Source organism: Taudactylus pleione, unplaced genomic scaffold, assembly GCF_031769625.1.
Source record: "Taudactylus pleione unplaced genomic scaffold, aTauple2 ptg000536l, whole genome shotgun sequence".
In the NCBI taxonomy this organism is placed as follows: Eukaryota; Metazoa; Chordata; class Amphibia; order Anura; family Myobatrachidae; genus Taudactylus; species Taudactylus pleione.
Genome location: NW_028284938.1, coordinates 3,119,073 through 3,137,585, shown reverse-complemented (window position 1 = coordinate 3,137,585; position 18,513 = coordinate 3,119,073). Strand labels below are relative to the sequence as shown.

Sequence of the window (18,513 nt, the reverse complement as noted above, 5' to 3'; positions counted from 1 at the left end):
ATTGTGAGCTGTGAGGTGGTCAAAATTTACTGGAAATGAGTGGAAATTAATGTTATTGAGGTTAATAGTACTCTAGGAACAAAAAAGCTCAAATTATGTGATTTTAGCTTTTTTTCCAGTAATGTATGGAGCAAATGACAATCAGACTAAAAATGGTCCAGTGCACATCTCTAATTTTCATGGCCGGATATTGAATAAAACTTGCTCCACTACTCCTATTGCCCCTTGCCTGTTTAGCATTTGAGTGAATACTAAAGCTGGGTATCAATTGATCGACCAATATATCTGGTGACCTTTGGCCAGTGTGTACCAGTGATGTGTCTGTGAATGGCGTCGTTCACAGACATATCGCGTCGACTGTGCTGACATATCTGCAGACATATCTGTCCATTTGCAAGTGTGTATGGGCAATCAGCCGACCGCCCATACACATGCAGCATCAGCCACGGGGAAGGGGGCGGACCCGCTAATAATTAACATAACATAAGGAGCTTCATAATGGACTGAACTTTTTTATTTATTCACATAAAAAATACACTAGTCTATATTATATTTGGGTGCTGTCTCACCCCATCCTAGGATTTAAATTTTGCCTTCAGAGATAAGAGGATTAAACTTGTATTGGCCAGAAACAAAGTTCTGTTTGACCATTAAGAAAAATCTCACTTTGTAAACCACATAACTTGGATCTGTGCATTACCAATCCTTACATATAATGATAATTATCCAGCAATCACAATAAAGATTAAAACACAACATTTAATTTTATCAATAGAATCTTATAAATAAAGCATTAGGTAGCTAAAACGCTGTCCTCGTTGTCTATGCAATCCCAAGTGAACAGTAGGAAAGAAGTTTTAAAGGCTCAATCCAATTAGTCACGAACGGTATGAGTTGTCGTTGCCACGTTGTTAAAACGCTGGTAATGGCACCACATCTCGCACCCCTTGTGTCCCCCTCTGATCCTGAATTTGCCCAATTCTGTTTGAAGCCCTATGGGGCTGCGAGCACTTCTGTGCGAGTTCAAGCTGCCTTAAAGTGCGGATGTGAGTCATTGCAACTAATTGTATTGAACCCTTGAGTCTCTTTGCTCTATAAGTCCCAGGACTGTTTCAATTGTTGATATCAAATGAGGGTGCAGTTTGGCCTATAATAGGCATAGTACTGTCATAGGAGTGATTTCTGCAGAACTAGGTGTGGTGTGCTTGGATTGAGAAGGGTGGGCTAATTTAAACACCAGCAATAATTACAACATCATGTTTATTGTAGTATTTAAAAGAATCAAGTCCACTGAATGCCAGGACAATTGTCTTATATGTTAATGATTTTTAGCCTTTATAACTTGAAACATGTTAGGATGTTGCCTTAGACCTTAAGCGCACTTGATGCTTTTAAATCATATGATCTAAAAGCGACACACAAAAATAGCTTATTTAAGCCCATATGCTGAGTTGGATGCAGCTCATTCGTATAATCGCCAGGGTTACAAAAGAGGTATATACAACCAGATATGATTACACTCCACCAGGTCATAGGCACAAGATGAGTTTTTCAACATGTTACGACACATTGAACAACTGTAGCACTCTTCAGGTGATTTGTATAGCCAAATCTCCACCTAGTGACAAAATCTGCAACTATTTGTTTTTCCTTTCAATAAATGGTTATCCCCTGAAGTACCTATGTCCAAATTCTCTGAATTACAAGCCTTTAGGGTGCTCTAAGTAGTGATACTTTAATTTTGACAGCGACATATACCAACAAAATCAAACAATATACTGTAGACATGAGCAATGAAGAGAGCACTTACTGTATCAACCAGGGCCATAGCTAGTGTAGTGCGACCTGTGCCATGGCACAGGGCACCGCAGGGGGCACGGTTTAGGTCTGTCCATTTTCCTGTTTATTATCATTCTCACTTGTAGCTTACTCCTCCTTTATGCCCAGCATCTCCTGGCCTCCCCTATCTCTTTCCTGGCCCTCCCTCCATGAGGCCATGGCCCCTTTTCAGGTGCACTATCTTATGTCCCTATTTAAAAAATGAGGGAAGGGGGGGTGCCAATGCTCTCCCTGGCACAGGGCACCAAAAAGTCTAGTTACTGCTCTGGTATCAACTTTAGACGTGACGCTGCAGGCAGCCAAATAGAAGCAGCTTACTAGTTTTGGTGACCATCATCATCATCATCATCACTAGTGTGTATTTGCGCCAGTCCCCAGGCACCCATATTTGACGTGGCTACAGACAAGCGTATATGCAGGCCTGTGTGGGTCTACCTCCATTTTAAATTACATACGTTTTCTTACTGGACATGGGGCCTGATGCATTATGGGTCGCTATTGAGATCGCAGCTGCGATACAGCACGCAGGTCCACTGCAAAAATATGCTAATGTTTGCAATCATACTGCTGTCGCAGTCTAATATAAGAACGCCCACATCCGTAATACTTAGCAAAATAGCAAAACGATCAGTAACATCGAGTACCATTGTAGCCTCAGGCACAGTCGCACAAGGTCTGACTTCATTTAGAAATTGCTAACCTCATCGCATGCAATGAAAGCTCAAGCTGTATGTCATCGCAGTGGCTAATTTATGCATGTCCCCTGTAATGGCATTCAAACGCACTGACACACCTGCGTTTCGCAGACTACACCCTGTCACCAACCCCAAACGCTCACTTCCTGTCAATCACTCTGCAATGGGTCTGCATAGTGTCTGTGATCGCAGTGAGCCCGTCACGCACATGCACTGCGATGCATACGCATGTGCAGAACACATCAGCCATCTGCGTGCGTAATTGCAGTTACTATCGGTAATGAATCAGGCCTATGGTCTGCTTTGTATGCCCCTTCCCTCCCCTATCACCACACTATGGGGCATATTCAATTGGGCGGGAGGTTTAGCAAGGAAAAATCCTTGCGCCCCTCATGCCCAATTTTGGATTACTGCAGGTATGCGCTCCCGATACCCGTGGTATCCAATTTAAAAAAAAAAGTGGTTGCAGGGTTTTCAGTTCAGTCCTGAAAACCTTTCGCCGCGTAATAAAAATAAAATAAATATTCTGCACTTACCTGCCCGGGGGTCTAAGCACCTCCTGGTGGCCTCCCCTCTATCTTCTCACTGGAGAGGGGGCTGCTGGGAGTCCCGTGGGCTGCTGGGAGATGTAGTTCTTCCAGCGCCCATTCCGGGGTGCACACAGACACTGGGGGGCCACACACACAGCGCTGCAGAAAGTAAGTAATTATGGACTAATTAAGCTAATTGGAAACTTCCAATTGCTTATTTAGTCCTCAGGGAGGGTTCCACCAGGGTCCCAGAGCAAGTCCCACTGATTTTTCCTAAAATTAACAATTTTAGAAAAAAAATCACACTTGCTCTGGAGGTGCGAGAATAAATACCTCCTGGGGCGCAAAAAAAGAAAGAATCCACACCTAATTGAATATCAAAACTCCAGCACCTGCAGGAAAATCCTCGCAGGTGCGAGATTTTTGCTTATCTCGCACCCAATTGAATATGCCCTATGTGTAAAAAGGCACAAATTACAAAGCTGCATACGGATCTAGGCCTATGCCTTATTTTGGGGGCATGCACAGTACAAATTTCTCAGCATGAGCCACATGTTGTTTCACCTGTTGTCGGTATTGTCAATGTTGACAATATTTCATTTCAATGTCAGTCACTACATGGTATTGTAGGGCTTCCATACATATGTGGTCATAGTGTATACTACTTATCTAGAATGATAAATCTGATAATTCTTTATATATAGATGTTATCCTGTACATATTTTTAAGTGCTAAAATAAATAGTTAATTGAAAAGAAACTTGCATTGAGTATGATTATTCATGTACTGTACATACTTTGTAGGCACATTTTCCTGACATAGATCAACAAAATACATTTATTACTCAGATGAAGCTTTAATTTGCATGTAGGCAATCTATACACATACAAAAGTACATACCTTTCTGAATGTCCCAATGTACAAAAGAGTCAATTAAAGAAAATCCTTGCTTGTAATAATATGTTGTCAGTTCCAACCAGTCTGCTTCCAGTGCGTTGATGGTTGTGCCTTTCCGAGAGACTTTCATGAAGAGGTTGCCTTCAATGTATTTGCAGCAAGTTAGATCATTCTCCATTACATTAAATACAGCATATAATGTTTTACCTATCAGAAAACGGAAAATATCAAATTTATTATGAGTCACCTAATTCATATTCCAGTGTGCTATAGAGTACAGAAATTCTCTATATCAATTTAAGTTTACAAACGGGTTCCATCACCAGCAACATTTCATATGTAATTTCTTAATTATGGTCAATTGGATGGTATCTGAGAGGATTGACTACTTTCCCAGGAAAAAACTCAGGGCTGTCCTGAAACCCTTTATCAGTGATAATAGGGCATTTCACTGCTACATGAATAGACCCCTAATAGTGATAACAGGGTTTTCACTGCTTCGTGCGATTCATAGAAGGGGTTACCATGGAGAATCTCTAGCAGTGCCCTGTAGATTTTGCTTCCCCATACGCCAGTATGGGTTGAGCGATTCATATAAGCACAGATAGTTCAGCTTGCCATTTTGCTTCTAAAAAAAAAATTGCATCTAATGAGCCTCCTGAGGGCAGAAGAGCAGCGAAGACCCCTGAGTTCCTGCCTTCTCCCTGTTTTCCCCGCCCCCTTCTCTGACCCCAGCAAATCAGACGAGCCCAGGGAAAGAGTGGCAGGTAAAGAAAATCTGCCCCTCCTCTCTCACCAGTGCCACTCTCACCTGTAAATAATGTGAAGTGGCCTGGCATATGCCAGGACAAGGCTGGCTCAAACTGACCCTACCCCTGGTGCAGCTCTAAAGTGTGTGTATATATATATATATATATTATATATATATATATTGTTGATTGTTGAGAATCATGGCATAATTGGCTTGAATCATGGCTCCGTATGGAGGAGGTGGGGCTAAATGACACAAAAATGCGTCATTTAGCCGTGCCCCCTGCTCAACCCACCGCGATTCGTGGCAGTTTGATGTGACAGGGGTGGAGCTTAATGGCATAGTAACGCGGCCCTCCCCCCCAAAGTGCCCACCTGTGTCTGCTCTCCGGGCATCTCCCGGGGAGCAGATGCTAAAAGTAGGTAAGTATGTATTAAATTAATGGTTAATGACACTCTCTTGCAGAAGGGGTTACTCATTATGCCACATTATGACATAAAGGTGATATACCCTAAAACGTTTTCCCCCACTCCCATATCATATGTGTAGACACTGGATTAATATTTCCTTACCCACTTCCTTTTTATAAGGGTATTTCAACAACCTGTATATATATATATATATATATATATATATATATATATATATATACTGTAGATAAAATAAAAAGAAAAAAGAAAAGACACATGTATTATAAAATAAAACATTGGGATTAGCTTGACCAAATGATTACATATGTTTCCGATATAACATTTTAATGAGGTCTCCTAGTTGCTGTCTTTACCTTGATTTTTTCTTGATTTAGTTAGTGTGCCCTCATCGGGGAATACTGAGTCATGGAAACTCTCATTTCCCAAATGCATTTCTTCATCTATTCCACTCTCTGAAGACTGCCCGCTCAGGGTTTCTTCTGTCCGATGTTTATAACCATCTTCAGTACAATTTTTGCTGCTGTTTTGTTCCAAGTTTTTTACTTCCAGCAAAGTGTTTGTGGCCTGATGAAAGTGCGTTGTTACAAATCCAATAAACATCATGCCTCTTCTGGATGCTTCATTTACCTGTATTCGAATATTTTGATCACATTTAAATGTAATGATTTGCTAATATTCTATTTGTTATCTCACTAAAGATGTTTTACATTTTATGTATGTCTTTAAAAGAAAGAAAGTTTAGCTTATAACTGCATCCAGCATATAACACATACATGATTGGTATCTGCTTTCCAGTTTTCCTACCACAAGAAAAATATAAATAGGATTGTTATTCTACAATAATAATAGATGTTTTGTCTATATATGCAAATTGAAAACAAACTTAATTCTATCATATGTTTTCTTCTATGCCATAGTATAGAGTAGGGACAACCCTTGTCACTCAGGGATGTAATGAGTGGCACCGGCTAGGACAGTACACATCCTACTAGGTGTGCTGTGCTGCTCCTCCCATCCTACTCCACCTCCCTCCAACACAGTGGAGACATTTTTGGCACACCAGTCCCTCTCCACACTAAAGAACCCAGGCATGGCCTGTATACCAAATAAAGCCTGGTCATCTGGTGAGAGAATCCTGCTCCAGTTAGTCTTGTTCATAGATGAATAACAGTATAGAATTCTGAAGCAGTGGTGTAACTAGGGCAGGGTGAGCGGGGTGCGTGCCCTGGGCGCCGTTGGACCGGCGGCGCGAGGGGGCGCCACCGGCCACGGTACCGGCCCGCCCGCCCTAGTTAGCCAGTGTAGCTACACATTTACACAGGACTGGTGCTAGGCTTCCAGCGCCGGTCCTGTGCTGCACGCCTGAGCCCGTTCCCTCCCCCTGAGCGCTTGCCCAATAGCACCAGGAGGTGGGCTCAGGCTGTGCATAACACACGCATCGCCGCCAGCGCTGGTGGCGATGTGTGTGTTAAACAGCAGCCAATGAGAGTCAGATAGACTCTCATTGACTGCTGCAGCACCCACTGCAAGAGCCGGACTTCCCATAATGCTGAGCGCGCCAGCCCGGGCAGGAGCGGTGTCGCGAGCAGGACCAGGACCAGGAGCAGAGATTCAGGTAAGTATATTTTTATATATATATATATATATATTTTATTTTTTTTAAAACCTATCTGCACAACGGGGGAGGGGGGTGGCTACTACTGGGGGGACCTCTACTGGGGGAGGGTTGGCTACTACTGGGGGGACCTCTACTGGGGGAGGGGTGGCTACTACTGGCGGGACCTCTACTGGGGGAGGGGTGGATACTACTGGGGGGACCTCTACTGGGGGAGGGGTGGCTACTACTGGGGCCGCCATTGGGAGGACCTACTCTACTGGGGACTACTACTTGGGGGGGAACTACCACTGGGGGCATTATAAAAGGGGCCTACTACAAGAGGCACTGCACTTGGGGGACCACTACTGGGGGCAATAATAGGAAGGGCCACTACAGGGGGCACTGGATAGGGGGGTTCACTACAGGGTGCCTGCATAAGGGGACCACTACTGGGAAAACTGCATGGGGGGGACTACTGCTGGGGGCACTATATAAAGGGCACTGCATAGGGGGGGACTACTACTGGGGCCACCATATAAAGGGCACTGCATAAGGGGATACCACTACTGGGCGCACTGCATTGTGGGGACTGCTACTGGGGGCACTGCATAAGGGGGAACACTACATGGGGCACTGCATTTGGGGGGGCCACTACTGGGGGTACTGAGTAAGGGGAACTAATTGGGGGCTGTATAAGGGGGACCTCTACTGGGGATACTGTATAAGGGGCACTACTATGGGCCTGCATAAGAGGGACCACAACTGCATACTGGGGGTACTGTATAAGGGGTACTACTGGGGTTAAGGTGCATATGGATAGGAATGTTCAGCGTGAAAATAAAGGGGTGTGTCATGTTGACACGCCCCATTTTAAATGACCACGCCCATTTTTTTTCGGCACGCGCACAGCTCGGGATGTTGGGGGGGCTCCCTTTTCAGATTTGCCCTGGGCTCCAAATACCCTAGTTACGCCACTGTTCAGAAGCATGTCTACACCTCCAGATTTCAATTTATCAACCCAACCTGAGCAAACTAACTGTAAAGAAAGGAAAGAAAAGGAGGTCACTAACGTTTTTAGTATCCCTCTATTAATTTTGTAAATCTTTGTATATACTGTAAACAGGGATGGTGCTAGGGTGTTCTGCGCCCTCCTGCAAACCATAAGTGCACGCCCCCTGCCCACCGATCAGTATAGTGCGGACTGCAGTGAGTGCGGTCCGCACTACACAGTCACAAGCACACAGCCGCCGGCGCCGGATAGTACACTCATACTACCCGGCAGCGGTGGTGTTTGTTTTAGCAGCCAAGGAAAGTCAGGCTAATGCATCCACAGAGGGAGCCATGCTGGAGCTCATTCATGAGTTCTGCCTTCCGGCTCCCACAGTGGGTGATGGGAGAGACGTCATGACGTCTCTCGCATAGTGCCGAGCAGGAGGACAGAGGAGCAGGCAGTGGTCGGCGCAGGTCCAGGGATTCAGGTAAGTAATGTGTGTGTCATGTGTTATATATGTAAGGGGCACTGCATAGGGGGACTACTACTTGGGGCACTGCATAGGGGGACCACTACTGGGGGCACTGTATAGGGGGACCACTACTTGGGGCACTACATAGGAGGGCACTGTATATGGGGCACTGTGTAAGGGGCACTGCATAGGGGGACCACTACTGAGGGTACTGTATAAGGGGACCACTACTGGGGGCACTGTATAAGGGGACCACTACTGGGGGTACTGTATAAGGGGACTACAACTGGGGCACTACATAGGAGGGCACTGTATATGGGGCACTGTATAAGGGGCACTACTGGGGGCACTGTATAATGGGCAACTGGGGGCACTGTATAAGGGGCACTACTGGGGGCACTGCATAGGGGAGACCACTACTGTAGGCACTGTATAAAGGGTACTAATGGGGGCACTGCATAGGGGGACCACTACTGTAGGCACTGTATAAAGGGTACTAATGGGGGCACTGCATAGCGGGACCACTACTGGGGACACTGTTAAGGGGCACTATTGAGGGCACTGTATATTGGTCACTGTATATGGGGCACTGCATAAGGGGTACTACTGGGGGCACTGTAAAGGGGGAACACTACTGGGGCACTGTATGAAGCACTGCATAGGGGGACCACTACTGTGGGCACTGTATAAGGGGCACTACTGGGGGGAGGGGAGTCTTTAATAAATCATGCTGGCTGTATTTATTTGCCTGCTGCATTCGTGTTTTTTAGTGATACAGGTGTGTGTGTGTCTGTGTCAGTCAGTGTGTGTGTACCCCGTCATAGGCTGAGTGGTATATTTTACTGTAGTGGTCCTAAATCCTGTGTAAGCTTTTCTATCTATCTATCTATTTGTTGCTAGATGTTTTTTCATTGGTTTGGTTACCAAGGATTTAGAAACCCCCCTTTAAAAATCCTGTGTTCGCCGCTGCTGCAAACTATAACATTGCGCGATTCCTTCCATACTTTTTAAAGGGACAGCGTGTGCCAAAGGGGTTTGGTCTCACAAGGAATGAGCATGGCCACACAATAGTACCCTCCAATTCAAATGATGCCATACAGCAGTGCTAGTGCCCCTGATTCCAATTACACCACATAGTAATGTCCCTTATTAATGTTACGACACATAGTAGTGCCCCTTATTCACATTACGCTACACAGTAGTGTCCCTTATTCATGTTAAAACAGACAGTAGTGCCCTTTATACACATAATGCCCACAGTAGTGCCATTTATACACATATCCACAGCAGTAGTGCCCCTTACACATAATTCCCACAGCAGTAGTGCACCTTACACATAATGCCCACGACAGTAGAGCCCCTTATACACATAATGCCCACATTAGTAGCACCCCATATACACCTAATGCGCTAGTAGTGCCCCTTATACACATAATGCCCACAGTAGTAGTGCCCCTTACACATAATGTCCACATTCATAGCACACCATACACATAATGCCCACAGCAGTAGTGCACCTTACACATAATGCCCACAATAGTAGAGCCCCTTATACACATAATGCCCACATTAGTAAAACCCCATATACACATAATGCCCACATTAGTGCCCCATATACACATAATGCCCACAGTAGTAGAGCCCTTTACACATAATTCCCACAGTAATACCGATTGCACATTATGCCACAACACTGCACTTACCTGAAGCCCCACTCCTGCGCCCGCCGTCCAGCAGCTTCTCACGCTCGGCACTATGGGAGAGATGTCAAGAGGTCTCTCCCTACACACACTGCTGGAGCCAGAAAGCAGTGCTCAGGAGTGAGCTCAGGGCCTGATTCAGAGCCGGACGCTATTTGCGGACGGTCGTTCTGAAAAAGGGGCCAGAAATTAAAATTGAGCGCTCGCTCTTTGCGGTGTGTTAACGCCTCTATGTCTGAGCGAGCGTCTGAAAAATGCACTCGCTATTTCTTAAAGATGCCTCTTTGCCGTTCGCATCACACGTCATCTCCGGTATTTATTAGATTAATCGGGAACATCGAAAGGCATCTGAACTGCTCGCAGTGCTTGTGGTAGGATTTTCTTACCGCTATCACTGCGAGCAGTTCAGGCTAAAAGACAACCAAGTGACATGGTCGATGACGCTCCTTTAATAATTATGCACTCCCATTAAACGCCCTTTTTACCGTTAGGCACGCCTGCGTTCGGATCTCCACTCCCCCATTTTCAAGCACCTTCCCATTACCACCCACAAACGGTACATTCTGTCAATCAAATTAGCAGCCCCTCACTGTTTTACGAGCGCACGATTTCCAACTGCAATGACTGTTTTGCGCATGCGCATTACGACCCATACGCATGCGCAGTTGTGCGAACATCGCTCAGAGCGAGCGGCCGCTTACGAGCGGCTCTGAATCAGGCCCTCAGTCTCCAAGTTGCAGGGAAGGAGCCACCAAGCCGCTATTTGTATCAGAATCTCAGCAAATGGTGCCTCCCTGCATTGCAGAGCCCACTTACCGCATCGCGACGACCCTGTTGTAAAGGTGGCACTCCGTAAACTTTTGGCTTGTATTGTTGAAAGTCTGGCAATTGAAGAGGTAAAATGTTGTTTACCCCTGGTATAGAGTAGGGATGGACATCGGAAAACAATTGTTTGCATTGCTCAATGTTCCGATCCAATGGAAATACTTTTCCCATCAAATTGCCGGTTTTCGGTGATTGCCAGCTATCCAATGCCCATCCGGTGGCTGACAGCCTTCTATGTAGCTGTGGACACCTGGAAATTGTGCACGTAGCCAGTGCCAGATTTACCATTAAGCAACCTAGGTACCCACCTAGGGCCTGTTTGGTTCCAAGGGGTGGTCTGATCCCCCACCTCTCAAAATCCAGACCTCCAAAGTCAGTGTGAGCTGCTGCATTCACACCACTGTGACTAAGGACCTCTTTCAGAGGCACTCGCAAAATGCTCCTGGCCGCTCGATAGGCTGTGGGTGAACACACACAGCTTTAGCGAGCAGCCAGGTTGATGGTTGCGATGGTCAAGACCATCGGGGCTTGCGACGAGACCCTTGTGGTAGGGTCTCGTCTACCGCAAGCCCGAGTGATGTCAGTGGGGCCACCCCCAAATGGCAGGCGTTCCATCAGGAACACCTCCATTTGGCAAGCCACCCCCCCGCCCCTCTATAAAAAGGTGCGACAGCCATCGACAGCCGCCCCTTTGTAGTAAGCCCCGGAGCGAGAGAATTTCTCTCTCGCTCCGGGGTTTGTGCACACACAGGGCCTGATTCAGAGCCGCTCGTTCGCTCCGAGCGATGTCCGCACAACTGCACATGCGTACGGCTCGTAATACGCATGCGCGAACCAGTCAGTGCGGTCGAAATTCATGTGTTCGCAAAATAGCGAATGCCTGATAATTTGAGTGACAGAATGAGGCGTTTGTGGGTGGTAACAGGGGAAGGTGCTTGAAAACGGGGAGTGATGATCCGAACGCAGGCGTGCCAAAAGGTCAAAACGGGCGTTTTAAGGGTGTGCATAATTAACAAAGCAGCGTCATCGACCACGTCACTTGGTTGTTTCTTAGCCTGAACTGTTCGCATGATTGCGGTAGGAAAATCCAACAACAAGCACTGCGAGCAGTTCAGATGCCTTTCGATGTACTCGATTAATCTAATAAATAGCGGAGATGACGTATGATGCCAACGGCCAGGGGGCGTTTTTATCAAAATAGTGGCCGCAGGTTTTGTTCGCTCGTTCAGACTTAGAGGCGTTAACAGACCGCAAAGAGCGAGCACTTCATTTAAATAGCCAGACCTTTTTCAGAACGACCGTTCGCAAATAGCGTCCGGCTCTGAATCAGCACCCCCACCCGCAATCCTCCCTCTCCATTACAGTCCCCTCCCTCTGGCTCCAACCACCTACCTCCGGCAGTGTAGTGAGCAGCCTTCTCTGGCTCCGACCACCTCCAACCCCTTCCCCCCAAAGTGTAGAAAGCAGCATCCTCCAGCTCCAACCTACCCACTCCCACCGCACAGTGTAGCAACCAGCCTCCTCCATCCTGCTCCGAACACCTCTCCCCCCCTAAGTGTGGTAAGCAGCATCCTCCGGCTCTGACCACCTGCCCGAGGCAGTGTAGCAAGCAGCCTCCAACTCTACCTCCCCATGGTTGTGGGAACCGTGGAAACTTCCATTCCCCCGAGCCAAGATACAAAGATGGTACTTTGGTAAGTTTAACTGAAAAACCTTATAGCTCTCCCTACCTGTGTTACAATTATATAATTGTAAGTAAAAAGAGTGCACTCTCCAGGGCTTACAAAAGAAGAAGAAAAAAGTTTTATTCACATCAATTCATATCCATATGACGTTTCGGTCTACTACAGATCCAGACAGCAAGCCAGCAAGAACTAAACAATCACCGCTGTGACTTTGCCCCCTTAAATACCAGCCAGTCACCCCAATTAGTGAACCTCGTGTGATACTACCAGAAGTGACATCAACACAAAGGCTCACCCTGAAGATCCAATAAACAGCCTGTATCCTAACAATACTATATGTATCACAGTATCTACTCTCTGCTGTTTATATTCCTCCTGCAGGAGGAATACAGAAGGAGCCAAATCCCGACTGGGGCTGGTAAGTACACTAACCCTCCCCTCTCCCTACCCTAACCCTCCCTAACCCCAAACCCCCCCCGTTAGTGCCTAACCCTAACTCCCCCCTCCCCACACCCTAAACCTAACCCTCCGAGAGGTGCCTAACCCCCTCTAGTGGTGCCTAACCCTAACCCTCCCAGCGGTTGCCTAACCCTAAGTCCTCCTGGGGGACCTTAAACCTAACCCTCCCCCCACGACTAGAACCAAATCCACTCAGCTTACCTTCGTTCGGTATGCCGGGTGTTAGGATTTCATAGTGGGGCTAATGATAGACGCCGGGAATTCGATGCCTATCCTTAGTCCCCTGTCGGGTTTGCAGTGTCGGGATATCGGCAGGCGGAATATCGCCCACCGGTAATTAGACTGCATCCCCTTACGGTGTCATGTGTTTACATAAAGTCATTGTAATTTAATTTGGTCTAGACCACACTCAATTGGCAATAGATACAACCACAGGGGGATCTAGACACGTCTTTTGGGCTGTGCTGGCCATGCCCCTCAACGCCACGCTTCATACATCACACCACTTGCTATTACCGTAAATTTTCTCCCTTAAACTAATTTTCAAAAGTAGGCAAGTATGCCTACAGGTCACACAGGGACACAAAAGCCACGGCATTCGGCGAACGGATCCAAAAGGATACCCCTTCACAACCCGAGTATTGGGAGCAAACGCTATCTTCATTCCCGCAGTCAAGCTACGAAAATATTGTATTGCAACAATACTTATCTGTCAGTCTAAGCAGATTTGCAGATGCAGATAGAGCTAAGCCCCACTGCCACCGTAATGTAGCAAGCATATAGGCACGCTGAACTAAAAAAAATTTACTTCAAAGACAAATCAGTTAGATCAAGTTGATTTGTTTACGAGACATGATACCAAAGTACGTGTATTTCGTAAATACAACTTATCGAGCGGTCCGTACACAATGAGTGATCCGTTTCCAGACTACATGATATGCCGGCTCCCGCGGCATGGGATAGTCAGCCACATCGCCTGATTTGACTGCATGTACAAAAGATCAGGCGATGCGGCTGATGCCACGGGAGCGTGCACTATACGATGTAGTACATACACACTGCACGATATTAACGATTTGTCGTTCTGATGCATTGGAATCGGCCAAATCATTAACAATGTTGTGTAGTGTGTACTCAGCTTTAGACTCGAGTACAATGCAATTAAACAAACTTGTATTGCTTAACAATGATTTGTATTTATTTTATTATTAAGAGTTTCTCTGTAGCCAAGAAGACTTTCCAAACTTCAATATAAATGTTGAAACCAGCAGTTAAGGGGCCTATCCATTAGACGACTTTTGAAACGATCCACCCAAAACCAGGAGGTTTTGGACGCATCATTCAGAAAGTCGTCTAATGGATAGCCGGCAAGGACCAGTGATGCGCGTGCACGCTGGGTCCTTGCCGACCCCGACTATCTGCTGAACATGCTGGTCAACCTGACGACAGGTTGCCAGGTTCCACATAATCGCAGATAGGGAGGTCGGGATCCTGCACTGAAAGATGTTCCGTGAACGCTGTTCAGTGCGGGCACCGCACCAGGCGACCTGAAGGACTGAATGCTAGACGTTCAGTTTTTCAGGTCGCGTAATGGATAGGCCCCTTTACTTGCTACAATTTCATGTCAAATTTTTTTTTTTTAGCAGAAATACTAATTTGCTTTTATTGTTCCCCTATAGTCTGTGCTGATTGCTTAAGGAACAAGTATATTTTTTTTAACCTTTCTCAGACATGCTTCATGTACTGAAACCATTGTACAAACAAGCTGTTTAAAAAAAAAAAAAAAAATGTTTATCCCACTTAGGAAAGTCTGTGGCCGAACTGAAAGCTCTTCATAACAGAATTTGGATGAATGCTAAGAATTATATGTACAACACAATACAGAATTCTATGTATAACACAATACAGGCAGACATACAGGAAGAAAAATAATAAATAAGCGAGAGAGGGAAGATGGAAAGCAATAGACGTGGGGACAAGAGAAACATGCATTGGCATATCTATAATGGGAGTAGGGTGTGCGATGCCCACACCGCTCACCCTGCACCAATATTATATTACACTGGGGAACAGTCAATTTGTTGCCAGGGATTTAAGAATCGATTTTGATTAATTGTGTGCTGCTGATCATGAATATGCCATGCTTATTTTTCAATTAGCTCTAGTTTTTGAGATATGTATATAAATTTTATATTTATGAAAAATGTAATTAAACAATGTTAAAAATAGTTCAAAAGATATTTTTTATTCTGATTAAATTTGATTTGTAAAATGTTATAAAAAAACACAGGATAATTACATACATAAGTGTTAGGAAGCTATGAGCTATTTTTTGTAGGATTTTCTTTTGTATACTTGTTGCGGACAGTCCCTCTGCAGACTCCAACAGTAATCGGCCATCATGTGACGATCCCACCTTCCTTGATATCTTTTTTCCATTACCTGAATATCCTGGTGGAACCGTTCACCCTGTTCTTCACTTATACTCCTAGATTGGACGGGAAGTGATCTAAATGGCTGTACAAAAAATGTACTTTAATACTCATGTTGGCACCTACTTTCTCTAAACATTTTAGCATGTTGTGAACTAACTCATGATAGTTGTCTTCCTAAAAAATTTTGAATGACAGACAAATAACTTCAGATTCAGTTTCAGTCATAGATGTGGCAAAATTTGGAACCTTCACAAGTCCGTATCTGTGGGCCATCAAAATTCCTTATCGTTAATTTTTCAATACTTCAGGTGCATACACACAATGATTTTTTGAACGATTATCGTTAAACTATATTGTTATTGTTCAATCATTGAAAAATTTGTTCACTTTCGAAGTTAAATCGATGAAAGATTATCGTTCAAGCGCGTTCACGTTTGTAGTTTGTAGTTCAGTCAGACTGACCAACTCAGCGATTTTCATTAAGGGAATATGCAAAAATCGTTTGTAGTTCATAAAAATTGTTCATTACATTTAGTAAATTAACGATTTTAGTAAACGATTTTCGTTCATTTTTCCCTTGAAAAACTGAACGAAAATCGTTTACTAAAATCGTTCATTTACAAAATAGCTGTGTGTGTATGCAGCTTAAGAGATGGAAATGTTCGACAAATATACGTGAAACAATCACCTGACTTGTCTAATGCTTTTACAAATTGTTTCATTAAACCCAGTTTAAAATAGACAGGCGGCAGTATGATTTCTTTCCTGTCAATTAAGGGCTCATGAATGATGTTGGCTTCTCCTACAGTTATAACTTCTCTTGGAGGCCATACAATTTGCTGCCAGTGCTTTTATTTTGCACGACTATCCCATAAGCATATGTGACAAGGATACTTAGTATATTCACTTTGCTGCCCAAGAAGAAAGTTTACCATTTTTAAATTGACACAAACAGACCACTGATGCTGAAAGTAAGCAATTTATTCTAAGACTAACTTGATATTTTCATACGGTTCTTAAGTATTGTCGAATGACCAACAGGAATCAATGAAAATTTATTCCCATTGTACAGTAATATGCATTTTAAGTTCCTTTTAGAACTATCCAAAAAGAGCCGCCAGTCTTCTGCTCGATATTCTGGTAAGCCCATCATCTGGAGAAGTTCCAGAATATTGTTGCAATACACAAGATTGTTATCTTAGCTAAACAACGGCAGTATGACTTGCTCTCTATTCGATACGACGTTATAGTAACATCTGGCTGAAGTCAGTGCTTTTCTTTAAGTCTGGATGCTAAAAGCTCAGCTCCTTTTTTCGATAAATTCAAGTCACAAATAAAATTGTTTAGTTCCTTTTGAGAAAATTTGTTTGGAGGAACTTTCATCAAACTCACTTTCATCTGTGTTGTCACTTGCACTGGATGAAATTAACATTTCCACATCATCACATTCAACTTTGTACAAAGAACTGAATGATGGTACAGGTAAATCTTCGCTATGTGTTATCGGTTGTTTTGCACAATTCATACTTGGGTATTCCCATTTGCGTTTCTTAAATCGATTCATACCCTTCACATTTACAGCACAAAAATGGCAGTCACTCAAGTGATCTTTTGGCTCACACGACATCATAGGTATGCTGAAATTAAGTCCTTTTCGATCACCTTTATTCCAATTGCGAAGTAATTCCACACAGGTTTTACAAACTTTGTGAGGCACTCAAATCTTGACTTGTTGGCTTATGTGACATCCAAAATAAGCCTGATACGCTTGTTTTACGAATACAGTTATATTTATTCTTTCTTTTGCAACACTATATTTGCCACAAATATAACAAAAAACATCAGGGTTGTTAGTACACCATCTCCGAGAAGAACAAATTTTTACCACAAAAACATTTTGTTTCACACATTCAGTGCTAACCCCCAACAACAGCCGAGTACATACTGAACAAAACAACCCCAAACGGCAGGAAATTGGTTGTAGTGGGACAGAGAGAAGGCTGAACAAAGGAACAGGAGGTGTGCTAACTGCGTCACTCGGCTCTTTCTGTTGCTCCTCTCTGTATGCTGGGAGGAGGCATGACTGTGGTCTGAGGATGTCCAAGCAGGCTCAGCAGTGCACTGCCATGCCTCCTCCCAGTGTTAGTGAGGAGATATGAATGTGTTATGTGTTGCTCCTCTCTGTATGCTGGGAGGAGGCGTGGCAGTGGTCTGAGGATATCCCAGCTGGCTTAGCAGTGCACTGCCATGCCTCCTCCCAGTGTTAGTGAGGAGATTTGAATGTATTATGTGTCTCAAACATGACTATCAGCTACGTTATCACAAAAAAAAAAATTCTTGTTATTGTTGAAAGAGGGCAGTTTTTAAAAAAGCAAAAATAAGTTGATTCTGTTAAATAAAGCAGGCGTAGTCTAGTAAGGTACTTCAAATGGAGAAAATAATTGAATTTTATAATTTTTCATTAATTTGAAAACTGGAATCAATTCAGCTATAGCAAAGATCTAATGCAAAAATAGGACCTGTGAGTACTTTCAAACCTATCTTAATTCCTTGGCAAGAAAAAAAAAATATTTTTGTTTTTGTTCCTCAGTGTTATACTTATATCTCTAGAGTCCCCTGTTGGCAGTCACTGCAGACAGAAATCATCTGAAAAATGGTGCGGCGGCTATTTTCCCAGAAATTTGCATGTACACAATAGAGAGGTCTCCGGGAAAATAGCACAGGTGCCATGTTCCCGGAGACAAATACATGTGCAGTAGACTCTGGCACAAACCCATAGTCTACTACAGTGCTGCTGGAGAGGAGGGGGCTCGCATGGAGTCTGCACATGGACCCCCTCATCTCTTACACCGCGCCTGGACACATTCAGAGTTACACAAATAGTGACTGTACTTGAAGACAGCTGCAGAAGCCTGGTTTACTGCTTTATGGTAAAGTATCTGTTCAACTAATACAAGAAATCATGTGTGTGCAAGCAGAAACCAGGGCCACCCATTGATTTACACCATCAGCTGCAACTGCCAACATTAGTATCTGCACTTGTACCAGCCCCATGCTGGGTGCAAGAAATCTATCAGAAACAGGCTTCCCTTCTTTACAGGGTCAGGGTGGTTCTGTGTGATAACTTTGCCACCGTGCAGTTCTGGTATGCAGTCGGGAAGCTGGTGGACCTAATCCCGACAGCCGGCTTCCCGACTGCTTAATCC

The 18,513-nt window shown here is 44.5% G+C and overlaps 1 protein-coding gene across 2 annotated transcripts in view; it reads right to left on the bottom strand.

Annotated features, from left to right (window-relative positions):
* Window positions 1-18,513, bottom strand: part of RFTN2 (raftlin family member 2) — an 80,832-nt gene that overhangs the window by 34,182 nt on the left and 28,137 nt on the right. Inside the window, exons 4-6 of one of the 2 annotated variants that reach the window (XM_088451046.1) lie at window positions 15,315-15,389; window positions 5,497-5,770; window positions 3,965-4,168 (exon numbers count right to left, since the gene is read on the bottom strand). In XM_088451046.1, coding sequence (XP_088307172.1) covers window positions 3,965-4,168; window positions 5,497-5,770; window positions 15,315-15,389 — 553 coding nt within the window. The remainder of the gene's footprint in view (window positions 1-3,964; window positions 4,169-5,496; window positions 5,771-15,314; window positions 15,390-18,513) is intronic. The other variant, XM_088451048.1, reaches the window with a different exon arrangement.